At 30.1% G+C, this 13,554-nt stretch overlaps 1 protein-coding gene across 2 annotated transcripts in view; it reads right to left on the bottom strand.

Moving 5' to 3' along the window:
* Positions 1–4,111: 4,111 nt before the first annotated feature.
* The window catches only part of LOC123299607 (ice-structuring glycoprotein-like), a 489,510-nt gene continuing 480,067 nt past the window's right edge, over positions 4,112–13,554 (bottom strand). Inside the window, exons 5-6 of one of the 2 annotated variants that reach the window (XM_044881870.1) lie at positions 5,595–5,765; positions 4,112–4,404 (exon numbers count right to left, since the gene is read on the bottom strand). In XM_044881870.1, the coding sequence (XP_044737805.1) occupies positions 4,204–4,404; positions 5,595–5,765 (372 nt within the window). In that variant the 3' untranslated portion in view covers positions 4,112–4,203. The remainder of the gene's footprint in view (positions 4,405–5,594; positions 5,766–13,554) is intronic. The other variant, XM_044881871.1, reaches the window with a different exon arrangement.

The following is a 13,554-nucleotide window of genomic DNA, read 5'->3' as shown; positions in this document are numbered from 1 at the left end:
TGTCCCAGTCTAGTTGAGAAAACCATTTCATATAGTGAAAAACGGGAGATATGAAACCTAAAGAATAAAAAACCCGGGCCACATAAGAAAGGATTGTTCGTTTAATCACTATATCCTTAAACGGAGAAATTTTAAATTGAAAACAATCAGTAGGATCCCAAAGTAATCCTAATATTTTTATAATATTATCCTCCGTCGAAAAGATAACGTTTGTTCTCTAAATTCAGTAGGAACAGCTTCCAAACATATTCATTATTGCTGGACCACTTTCTTAGTTCGAAACATCTCGCAGTTAATAATTCAACTAACTCCTTTTGTAATAACTGGACTTGCTCAATAGTGTCTGCTACCCCCACAATATCATCCATATAGGTTTGGTTTTCTAAAACCGGGCTGGCCAGAGGAAAATTTTCCCCTTCATCTTTGACTAGTTGTAATAATACTCTTTGGGCAAGGAAAGGGGCTGGCTTCAAACAACCATAAGTTACAGTATTCAACTCATACTCAAGAATTTCACAATTCTCTTCAGGTCTCCAAAATATATGCTGATAAATTCTTTCAGCTTTATCCACCAGAATTTGGCGATACATCATTCTGATGTCAGCACACAGGGCATATTTATATAATCGAAATTGATTTATAAGATTAGGCAAGGCTTTCTGCAGTTTCGAACCTCGCAGAAGGACGTCATTTAAGCTAAGGCCAACAAGAGATCCCGGAGCCGATGCATTGAAAACAACTCACAATGATTTGGCAGTAATAAGTCACTAGGGCACTTAGCCTGGCTCATATAGGAAAGGCTTAAAAAGTCCTGAAGGAACGAATTATAAGGAACTTTGAGGTCCACATTTCGAGATAGTTTTCTCTCTAACGATAAATACGATTTATGGGCAGCGGGACGATTTCTTAATACATTATTTTTATCTTTGAACGGCAGGCTGACAGAATATCTCCCGGAGGCTTCTCTTTCATAAGTGTTACAAAAATGTCTTTCAGCGGCTTCGTCTTCCGGGTTTACCAGAACAGGCAAGGCAACTTCTTCTTGTTCATTCAAGATTAGGAGTTAAGGCTAACAAGGAGGTTCTACTTCCAGTTACACCATCCGAGACCACGGGCCCGGTAACAACGTATCCAAAAATGGTTTCAAGTAGGCCAGGCTCTCCTAAAATTACTGACGAGTCAGAATTAGGTTCCAACAAAAACGGATAAACATCAGACCCTAACAACATTTTAACCTTTTCAGGACGATTCGACATTCTTCATCGGCTGAGCAAATGTTAGGAAATTTATTTTTTAACTCAGGCAAAGGCAAAGTTCTGAGATACTGAAATTTTTGAATTGCTGACAATAAATTATAATCGAGAAAATGCTGCCATCTTATTTGAAAATCCTGGGATATTCAATTTAGGAAGTTGTACTTGTCTTACAATTGGCGAAGGTGCTTGGGCCACAGGTTCCTGTTGCCTTTTTGACAGCATATAAGCAGCTCTAGCTTCAAAAATCAAAGTATCAAACTATGTTTGCACATCACTGACTCCAATTTCACTTTTACGGTCAGTTAAAGAAGCATTAAATTCAATAATGTCCGCTTGTATGTCATCAAAACTTTTCTCATAGGTATTCAATTTTTGAAATCTGGGTAAAAACGATTGTACATTAGTAGAAGTAAGCGTTTTAGAATAATCATAAATTCATTGAACACTTGCGAATATTCTTTCTCTACGCGCCGTCAAGCTTCTAATCTCATCAGCTTCGACCAGTGGCATGATTTTGAATATTAAATTCAAAAAACAATATCAAAAAAAGCAAACAAATTGTAAACTTTAAATTTAACTGTACTGTTATGAAACAATTAATCAAACAATAATAATATTATTAATATTGACAGATATTAAAGTAAATACGCTCGGTAGTAAAGAAACTTTTATCAAAATAAATAAATCTTCAAAAATAGCTTGTATTTAAAATTGCAAAATCAGTTTTAATAATAAATTCTATTCATTTAATGAATTCCTTGACATAAAGAAAAATACTATAATAGTAGAAAAATATCAGCTGAGTATGTAAACAAGATCACTACGAATATTCAAAAAAAAAACTAATATTATTGTAAACTATGACAAGATTAACTTTGTGAGTCGCACGCAAACCGACTTGACTTTCAGGAACTCGGCTTGACGTATAGTCTGCGCCCGCAGAACGTTGATCAGTACGAGAACAACTTTACAAATTCAATATGTCTGAAATGTTTATCTATTATTTTTAATATTACAATTAATTTTTTAACCGCGAATTTACTACCCGCATGAGTCAAGGATCCAACTCGAAGGACCAATTTTGTTAAGAATTTAACGAAAATAAACTATTAGGGGATCCAAATTGAAATTCACGGTTAAGATTTAATTGATAATTTAACGAAAATAACAAGTGAACCAATTTATAACTTAATTCACAATCAATTTGACATTTATTTATTTCTCAAAACCCTTATTCACTACTAATTCGAAAACGGGTTAACTAGGCCGGTATCAGCCGGATGCTCAACTATTACTACTTAAATGAATAGGCGCGCGTCTACCCGTGTTTACAGTTGTTTACTTTTTTTTTTTTTTAAATTTCGCACATTGGCGCCAACAGGTGCAAAATTTGTACCATGTATTATATGGTAATATCATTTATGAGTGTGTGGCTATCTGAGCGTGGGTATCTGTCTTTATTTACATGACGTAAAAAAATAAACGATTGCGTTATCAACACTGCCTGTACATGCTATTTCAACAATTAACTCAGTCAATTTTTTTTAAAACTTGTTTTAATTGGTTTCAAATAATTATATTTTTGCCAAGCTCGTTTTCCAGGAGATCTTAATGAATAATGCTTGTTGAATTTATAAGTAACCTATTCTTATATGACCTTTTGATACATCCTTGCCGGAGGTAACGAGTCAATTGTTTTGTCCGATGTTTTTTCTGTGTACTTTAAACTATTTATATTACTCGATCTATGGTATCTTCCACCTATGGATCTGAAAACATTAAGAGAATTTATTCTTAAAAAGAGAACCCGAGAAAACTCAACTGTAATGTTTTAATTAACACTTAAGTATGATGTGAAATAACATCAGATATTTTGTGACTTTGTTTATATTTTTTGAGGTCAACTTATGATTTGGTGCAAGTAAAACAATTATGATTTCAATCACGGAGGAATTTGAAAATCTTCATAATTTCAACTTCGGTGGATTGAAAGATAAGTTTTTACACAATTCAATAGTAGTTATATTACAATTAATACTGATTTTTATACCATGTTTTAAAAATCATGGTATAAAAATTATAAAATAACTACTAATGGAATTGTGTAAAAAAATTATCTTGCATTCCACCGAAGTTGAAATTAAGAAGATCTTCCAACCCCTTGTTTTACGGGAATCGTAATTGTTTTATTTGCACCAAATCTTCCGTTTTTCATTTATCGCGTTCACGGACAACCGGAAATAGACTAATTAGGTGATTTGATGAACACTTACACAAAAATGTTGTTCGTATTATCAATATTTTTAAGCGTTACAAACCGGAGACTAGAATACCTCGATATATTTCATATATACATGGTATAAAATAAGAAAAAATGCACAATTGCTGAATTTACTTTATGCTTGTACAATTGTGTCGTACATTTTTCCCCGGTAAATAATTATACCGATTTTTGATCCACAAACAAAAGTTGTCGGTTTTTTTATGAAGAAAAATTAAATTTTATCGGTTTTTTTTATTTATGTTTTGCTGTATCCTTCACCATATATGAATTAAAATTCTCTTTTTTCTGTGACCTTAGAAGTCAAAATCACTTTCAAGGTCAAAGTTTTCACTTCTTTAGCTATAAAGATTTTGTATGAAACTTTTTTTGCGAAAATCATTGTCCTTCAAGTTTGGCTGATTTTCCGGAACAATTCTAACACTCGGTATATATTTTTTTATTTAAATTAAATCAACAATTAAAAATTATACATAAATAAAAAAGAGATTACCTACTCATAAACTTATTATAAAATAATATTATTTTAATAAAAAAAAATTTAACAATTATTACAACAAAGATAATCGTCGCATTCAATGGGAAACATAACCGGCCTGGTGGATCAGTGGATCGCTGCTGAACGGCCAAATTCAAAATTATTATTAAAATCACATAATTTCCATTTCAACCGATGTAACCACCACCCTGGTTACCTCCATATCCTTGTTGTCCATATCCCTGTTGTCCATATCCTTGTTGTCCATATCCTTGTTGTCCGTATCCTTGTTGTCCATATCCTTGTTGTCCGTATCCTTGTTGTCCATATCCTTGTTGTCCATATCCCTGTTGTCGATATCCTCCTTGTCCATATTGTTGTCCGCCCGTCTGAAAATTAGTTATTTAAAAAAAAAGTTATGATCATTACATTCAAATCTTTGTACACCGAGACCTCTTAATTAATTGGGAAGTTTACATGGCACTTGAGATATTGCGTAACATTGATCAAAATGTCTCCTTGAGGCTTCGTCTTAAGGATAAAGAATCGTTTAAGGATTACTTCTTTCAAGTTCCTCCGCCACGGTATAATTTTGTTAATACTTTCCAACATATTATTTTCCAACATATTGTTTTCCAACATATTTTTCCAACATATATATGTCCACCAAAATATGTTGACAAATTAACACATGGTCGACAAGTCTAGAGGAGGTAATTTTAAACTGATTTTATTTCAAACGACAAGGCATCAAGGATCAAGGAGACAATTTAATAAAATTGGTGCTAGTAATATAAAAAATGACTATTTTTTTAATCATCAAAACTCTTCCAAATGAATTAAATATAGAATCTAATAATAAAAAAAATATTGTTTTAATAGAGAAAAATAGGCAAAATTATATTATCTTATATATAAAATTTCCATGTCACAATGTTAGTTACCGTACTCCTCCGCAACGGCTTTACCGATTTTTACCAAATTTTATATGCGTATTCAGTAGGTCTGAGAATCGGCTACTATCTATTTTCCATACCCCTAAGTGATAAGGGTGGTTAACCCTTAAAATATACATGGCAAAACAACGTTTGCCGGGTCAGCTAGTAATATATATATATATAAATATGGCCTATTTTTTTCATTAAAGCGTCATAAAGTCTGACAACACTGGAATGGTTATTTTGCCACCAGTTCATGATAACATAATCAAAAACAAAGTAAGTATTTGAAAATTTTAATTTCGTAAAAATATTTATTCGCATATTTTAACATAATAGTTTTGTAGAAAACAGGACAAAAAAAAATGTCTAACGCCAACGCATGCCCACTAAAGGTTATAAATAAGAAAATACAGGTAGCAAAAATACGAAAACTTTCCGGAAATTATTGGAAGTGAATTGTACAATAATCTTCCTGAAGAGCTTCTTCAAACATAGAAAAAGTGCTAAAATTTAAAAAAAGTTATATGAAATATCTCGTTGTAATTATTTAAACTTAATTGTTTTATATTAATATCCCTATGCACGGTTTTTGTATCTTATGGTAAAAATAATAATAATAATAGAAAACAGATACATACCGCAAGATATCCCAGATTTGATGGTGCGGCAAAAGCTGCAGTAGCTGCAGTGGCCGCAGTAGCTGCAGTAGCCGCGGTAGCTGCAGTAGCTGCAGTAGCTGCAGTAGCTGCAGTAGCTGCAGTAGCTGCAGTAGCTGCAGTAGCCGCAGTAGCTGCAGTAGCGGCACGGGCCCCACGAGCCGCAGTTGCTGAAGTAGTCGCGATAGCTGCAGAAATCTATAAAAAATAAAAATAATTCATTAAAAAAAAATGTTGATAATTTTTTTATCCTTCGAAAACTTAAACTGCCTTCTTTTAAGCCCTGGTATATTGTTTCTTAAAAACTGTTACCACTCTCCGTTTTTAAAACATGTCAAAAACAAATTATTTTCTATATTTTAGGATTTTTTTCAACTTCTTCTTATTTCATACATTTTAGATTGTCATTTGAAGTCGCCGGAGTTTTAGTTTTTGAAGTTTTTAACTCCCCCTATAAAAAAAGGGTTAAGCCTCCTCCTGAGCAACCGACTTATATAATGTTATTGTATTTAATGAAAAATCTAGAAATGATAAATATATATAAATTTTTACTTACTTGAACTGTTACTAACGCAACTAACATGAGGAATATGGATAAAAATACTTTAAAATTCATTGTAGTTTATTTTTGATTGTTTATTTTGGATAAAACTTGTTATTTTCTTAAACTCTAAACCATAAAATAATTTCCATTGCTTATATACAAAAGGGTATTAATAAGTGGAACATGATGCATGACGAATGCTGGTTTTTTCGAAGTTATTTTGTTTGGTACTGGAAACATTTTCAAAATAGCATGCAAATATAAGATTCAGACATCTTATTATTCAAACTTCGGGAAAATTGAAATTCATTACCTATGATTATTTTTTTCGCCCTGCTTAAGAAATTGGTAATAACTAGATTTTAAAACTGTAATATCGTAAAATAAAGACTAAATCCATTATAATGGAATAAGTTTTCAATCGTATAGTTTCAATTCAATTCAATCAAATTGTTTATCGGGTTATTATAATTTACCAGTAAACAATATGAGTTAGGATAGACAATATTTTTTTTGATGGAGACTTCAATCTTTACTCAAATGGCTCGCCATTCTTTCAATATAATATATAACATTGTTTACAAATTATTTGATAAAGCTTTTTGAAAATGATAGACCATTTTGAGCCTCCTGATAGTTAAGGTTGTTTTGAATAAAATGCTATTTAATGACAAACTGTAAGGTTCACAGCTCGAGACAAAAAAATTACAGCAAAGCAAAAACTTACCACGGAATTTATAAAAGGCTTATAAATAACTGTACCCATTTACAAATCATTCTTGTTTTTAGTTTTTGAGATAATTATCAAAAATTAGCACAAAATGTATGAAATTTAATAGAATTATATTACGTTGCACATGTGTTGAAGACATGTCATTATTTTGTCAAAAAGTAATTTTATTAAATAATGTTATAATTATAATTTTTGATGTGTCACATCTCTCCGCTCGGTTGTTGTGTTCTATGTAAGTTAATGGTTATATATATTTTTTTATGGGAATGATTTTGTAAATGCTACGAAAATGTGTAAAAGTGACGGAAACGTGTAACCATAGAGGCTCACGTTATTTGAATTCATTTATATTTAAGTACAATCGTTCGCATATAACATATACAGCATGTTTTTCTCAAAATAAACAAAACGGACGAACAGACATGCCACAGTATGTATCATATAGGGTATACAACACAGTACAACATATAACAGCCTGTGTGTGATGTCTGACTTTATTCGTGTGTGTGAGGATACAAGATAGTCCATGCAGGATACAACTACTGTTATTTCAAAAATACAGTATACAGATACAATGTAGGTATAAAATAAAATAATATAGAAACTAAAAAACACGCTTGTTGCTTGTTCTAAGTATATATGTATAGTATGGTTATCGGTAGTATAATAAAAGTATATTACTGATGATGTCCTATGCATGGGTATGATATTAGAGAGTTACATACAAACATACATACATACATGCATACAGGTGAAGCTAATATAAGTGTGTTCATATATTTTTTGCATAAAATCTCAGGTCAGTGGTCTCTCAGTGCTTGCCTAGTTTTGTTTATTCTGTATTCTGTATAATGTATTTTTACTGTATCTTTACAACCGAATAACCACATGCTACTGTTGAGAGTATCAAAAGTGCTAATTTTTGCAAAGAAACTTTATCTTACATTTTTGAAAACTTCTTTTTTCAAATTTGATATTGTTAAAAAAATATACATTTTTCAAAGATAATATATCTTATGCCGTTTATTCGCGCCGTGCATGAGTTTTATTGGAGGTCCGTGGTCACGATACGCTACTTTATTAATATAATTTTATGGATGCATAATAACTGTATGGATTGCATTCACATTGCAATTCTAATATTATTGTCTAACAAATTTAAATAAGTAAATATTCATTAATTAAAAAAAAAAAATTTTTATAAATTTGGTCTTATCTCTTATTTTCACAATTTTTAATGCAACAAGTTCAATCAAATGTTATTTTTCAATAATTTTCATTTAACATTTACTATAAAATTTACATGTAAGCAATTGAAAATTAGTTATAACAGCCCCCTTTAACGCCAAAATATTACACTGGAAGCGCTGATGTCGATTTTCTTGTTCCTACCATGGCTACAAACACAACGAATACTTAATAAAAAACTTTTAAAAAAAAAAAAACCGACTTCAAGAAACAAAAAAAAAACAAAAACAACTTAATATGCACTAAAAAGTAAAAAATAACGAAAATATAATGTAGTCACAATTATTGTTATTTTTGGAGTCGGTGTCAGCCAAGGAAACAAGTGTGACAGAACAGTTTGCTACATTAACTTGGCTGATACCGATTCCAATTTAATCTGATCCATGTTAATTTTTTTTTTTTTTTTTATGTCGGTTTTTCTTTGTTAAAAGTTTTTTTATTTTATGATTTTTAGTGAATCTGAAGTACATAAACTAATTTATCATAAAAAAAAGAGTTATAGAAATCGGTTGGCGTGATACTGAGTTATTCGTCCATTTGTCGCAAATATACCTAATGGAAGTTTAAGACTTATATGGTTTTCACATGGATGCCATTGTCAGAACTGAACCAAATTGAAATGGGACCACACGGGAAGCACCACCTTTGAAATAACTAAACAATCATCAAAATCGGTCAACCCAGTCAAAAGTTCTGAGGTAACAAACTTAAAAAAAAAATAATAATAATACAGTCAAATTGAGAACTTCCTCCTTTTTTGTTTGAAGTCGGTTAAAAACAAAAAGTAGTTAAATTTAAAAGTAGGAATATAAAATCGGTCGTTTTCAATTGTATATTTTTCATTGTGATTAAAAAAGTTTCTTCGAATTGTTCTAATTTTTAAAAACTTACCAAACTAATTTAATTTGTCGGGTGGTTATGTTATAATTGACACTTCTTTCATGCTGTAAGTTCAAAGGGAATATTTTTAAATTTTTTTCACGTCATTGGTTTTCTTGGTGTTTTAAGTGTGGTAATTTTTTACAAAATGAATTTAAAAAAAGTATTTTGCGTATAGTCTAGACTATCTATTTTGAGCACAATGTTAAATTTTCGTATCCGAGATACAACAAACCAATGGCCGCCAAAGTTGGTAGAAACCATTTTTTTAGGCTTTTTTAAAAAATATTAGCCCGACTGTAATGATGATTTTACTTTTTTTTTATTACAATTTCAGATGAAAATGTTTTCTTGTTTTCATACTTTTAAAAGCACGATTTTGTAATTGTCGGGGTTTTAGTTTTTTAACTTTTTTAATTTTATTTGGATAGGAAGATGTTAAAAAATTATCAAATAAACAATTTATTGAAAAAAAAAATTTATAAATTGCATTTTTTGAAACGCCCTAATTTCTTTGAAAGAAATATATTTTTAAACGAACCTTAGTGAAAAGTTAGCCTTTAATATGCCCAAGAAGAGCCTTTTGCAAATTTGAAAAATATTGAAAAATTTGGTCAAAAATCGCTTTTATCGACAAAAAGCCGTTTTTTTTTTTATTTAAAATAGCTCATTTACGCGTGCTTTTTTATAATCGTTTCTGTGGTTAAAATTTTCTTCAAAAAATTGTTAACAGTTTTTTCAATAAATTGTTTATTTGATGATTTTTTGACATCTAACTGGGCTTGATCGATCCAAAATAAAAACTTACACATATTTTTTCAAAATTTTTTTGATACATTTAAAAAAAAAACAAACAAACAAACAAACAAATTGTTTTCTACCAACTTTGACAGCCATTTTGAATGTGATCCAACAATTTAAAAGTGTAAGAAAATGGTGCATTGAATTCTACAGAAAATTTCCGACTTTTAACATGTATTGGTTTGCTGTATCTAGACTTATGCATTACGCTATCGAATTCTCTTTGAAATTAAAAAAAAAATTGATTATATTAAGATGTACAACTTATTTTATTTTTTTAATATCTACCTTTGCTAGATCGATCCCAAATAAAATTCAAAAACTAAAACCCCGACAATTACAAAATCGTGCTTTTAAAAGTACGAAAACATATAAGTATAAGTGTTTAAGAACTTTTATGATGTCTGAATGTTATACTCATAATATTGTTTCTTTAAAAAGGAAAATTTTGATCTGTTAAATATTCAATAAATTTTTAGTGACCTAATAATAATTTATGCAGAAATAAACATTTACTATAGCAAGTTAGTACAATAAAATTAAATATTAATGAGGGAGAGTGGTGCAATAATGAAATTTAGCACAGTTGTTTATTAAGTTGTACAATTTTTCACCGAAAAATCACTACTTTTTGAGGATTCAGAATAAAATCAGTTTTTTACAAATTTACAAAAAAACTATGTCACAAAAAAGTTGCAAGTTGTTACTGAAATCATTGGACGTATTTTCATTTGTATTCGACTTTCTTGCTTCATAATTCATCGATTGCCAATTTTACGATCGTGAATTTTTTATCTTACTAAGCACGCGCGAAATCTTCATATATAACTTTTCTGGAGTCGACTTTATATTAAAAATAATATATCTTCGTCATTTTTTTATCGCTGTTAATGATGTTATCTTTAAAATTTAAAATTCATAGTATCGATTAGACAATTTATCCCACAAAGAAATTTCTTTTTTTTTACATATACAAAACACTTCGTGTTTCTACTATTTACTAAAAAATACGAATATTTGGTATCATTATACAAAATAAGAATATCTTTGTATATATCATGTGTGATATGTTTTCCATATCACACATGATATGGAAGTTTGTGGGATAAAGTAAAAAGTTGTATTAAGGTTATTAAAATTTTAAAAAAATTGTAGAATTAGCAAGACTTTTATTTTTGCAATTTATTTCTTTCAGTATTTAATAAGAACTAGCTGTACTCTGCCACGCTTCACTGTGGAACATAACCTAGTAAATTTTATGAAATTTGATGAGCCTCCGGATGACAGAGTTTAAGTTTTTATACATCATTAACTTTTATCATTACTTAATTTACAAATCATTTTTTAATTTACACATCATTTGAAATTTTACTTGCTGCCAGACTTGAGTTTATTTGAAAATATTCGATAGTTCATCCCCATTAACTCCTTTATTCAAATCCCCTTGCATTAGGGTTTTGTAATGTAGGTACACGTCATGCTCTTTTATTCGATATCTTACTTGGGCATATTTGAACAAATTAGATTGTTCTTCCCCACTTTCACCCCCTCCCTCAAGATCAAAAATAGAAAAAACAATCCTCGAAAGGGGTTGAGTTAATATATATACATAGGTTTTTAAAATATTACCCTTGCCTCGCCGCGAACTAGGCCGAAAATTTTGACTTTTTTGCATGAATGTACATAATATGGTAGAAAAAAACCTATTAGAAAACAAATTTCTTTAAAATTCCGAATATAAGTTACCTCCTATTCACTATATTTTTATAACTCCTTGAATAAAAACTATATATTCCAAAAAATAAAAAAAATAAAAAATGAAAAATTGATATCCCGTGACGTTTTAAAAACTATATAAGAGGACACCCTTTCTGTCTCTTTGTTTATCTGTCTTGAGTATAAAATCTCAATACTAAAATGATATCTTTTGTTTGAAAATAAACAACAATTATAATTTCAATTTCCGTTGTATTTAAATTATATTACATTTTGTTATAAAATTATAAAAACAAAAAATAATTAATATGAAGATGAGATTTTAAGAAAAATTTTCTGGAAATTTTCAGGGTTACGTACTCTAAAAAAGAAGTGGTGCTTTTCAAAATCAGTTTAGTTTAATAATAAGAATAATATTAATAGATAATTTAATGGAGAGTGTTCTTAGCTGTGTTTCAAGTGTTTTAGGGTTTAGTACCGAAAAATTTGTATTTGTCGGAATGTTTTTAAATTTCGTAAAATTCACTTGTTAAAAAATAAATTAATAATTGAAACAAGTGAAAACAAACAATTGTTGAAATACCATGTATAGACAGTGTTGATTACACTGTCACATTACACATACATACACGTCACACATACATAACTGATATTCCCATATAATACATACTATACAATTTGTCATCTCACGGATAAACAGTAATGTTTACGAAAAAATGTTTTAAACAAAAGTTGTTTATTTTTTATAAGGAACATGTTTTATTATATATACAAATTATATTTGACGTAAATCAAGTGCAAATCTTTTAAACATATCAATACAAAAAAATAAAAATAACTAAAACTTAATAGCATATATTCGCGAGGGCTTAGTAGAGATATGTCTGTCTTTTCATCAAAATTGATCGCAGATACGACGTTAATGTTTTCATCAGCTCTAAACTAGAGCAATTAAGTATGGATTGAGTTGTAGTCAGTCCCAATTTATGTAATTCCTCCCTTTCTTGGCCTGCAGTTCCTGGACAGTCCTCTATCAGAAGCTTCACACTTTCTGCCGAGTCACACAACACACATATTCTGACTCCATCAACTTTCACTTTTTCCCACTTAAACCCATACATTCTAAAATTTGTAATCAAGTATCTCTCACTTCTATTACACACATTCGCATATCTAGCACCTAGTTTATAGTGGTCTAAGGTTATAAAGGTTCTTAGACTCTCTTTCATTCTTATATCATTCAAACTTTCACGTATCGCTAACTCTTCAATTTCTTTCTTGATCTTTGAACTCACACAGCCCTCATCCTATTCATTCAATCCTCTTTCGTTCATTAAATCTCTTATGCTATCCAACGTACCCTCATTCAAACAGATTAATTGCAGCTCTTTGTTGCTATTATACACCCTATTGCGAAAATTAAAAGCCTTTGCCATGCAATAATATTCCACACTCCCAGTGCCCATTTCAATATTAATTGCTGAATTGGGGATAGATTTTGCTACACTCAACAGTTCTTGAAGGAAATTATGCATTAATGTGTTTACAGTCCTAATATGCCCCTTATAGTTATGACGATTTCCACCCCACAATTCGCTTCTATTTTTTTATTGCACATTTTCAAAATCAAATTTTCATATCTGTACAAATACCTTCTAATACTCATTAAAACTTTCATTGAATTATCGGTTATACGTTCCACATGCTCTCTCCATTTTCCATTACTCCACATCACTCCACCCAAATACTCAAAACAACTTACATTCTCTACAATCACTTTTTTATATTTCCATACTTCATTCATACTACTTTTTCGTCCAATCGTCACTATCATCATTTTTGTTTTTTTTTTAACATTCACACTCAACATCCATCTTTCACAATGCTCCTCTTAGCCTTTTAAAAATCTTCGCATACCTCCAACTGTTTTTGAAATAAGCACCACATCATCTGCGTAAAATACTATTTTTATTTCTTTACCCATAATACATTGTGATGTGGTGTTTATTCCCTCCATCCAT

This window comes from Chrysoperla carnea, chromosome 5 (assembly GCF_905475395.1).
Source record: "Chrysoperla carnea chromosome 5, inChrCarn1.1, whole genome shotgun sequence".
Classification (NCBI taxonomy): Eukaryota; Metazoa; Arthropoda; class Insecta; order Neuroptera; family Chrysopidae; genus Chrysoperla; species Chrysoperla carnea.
Note: the sequence above shows the minus strand (reverse complement) of the source record. Positions and strands in the feature narration are given on the sequence as shown.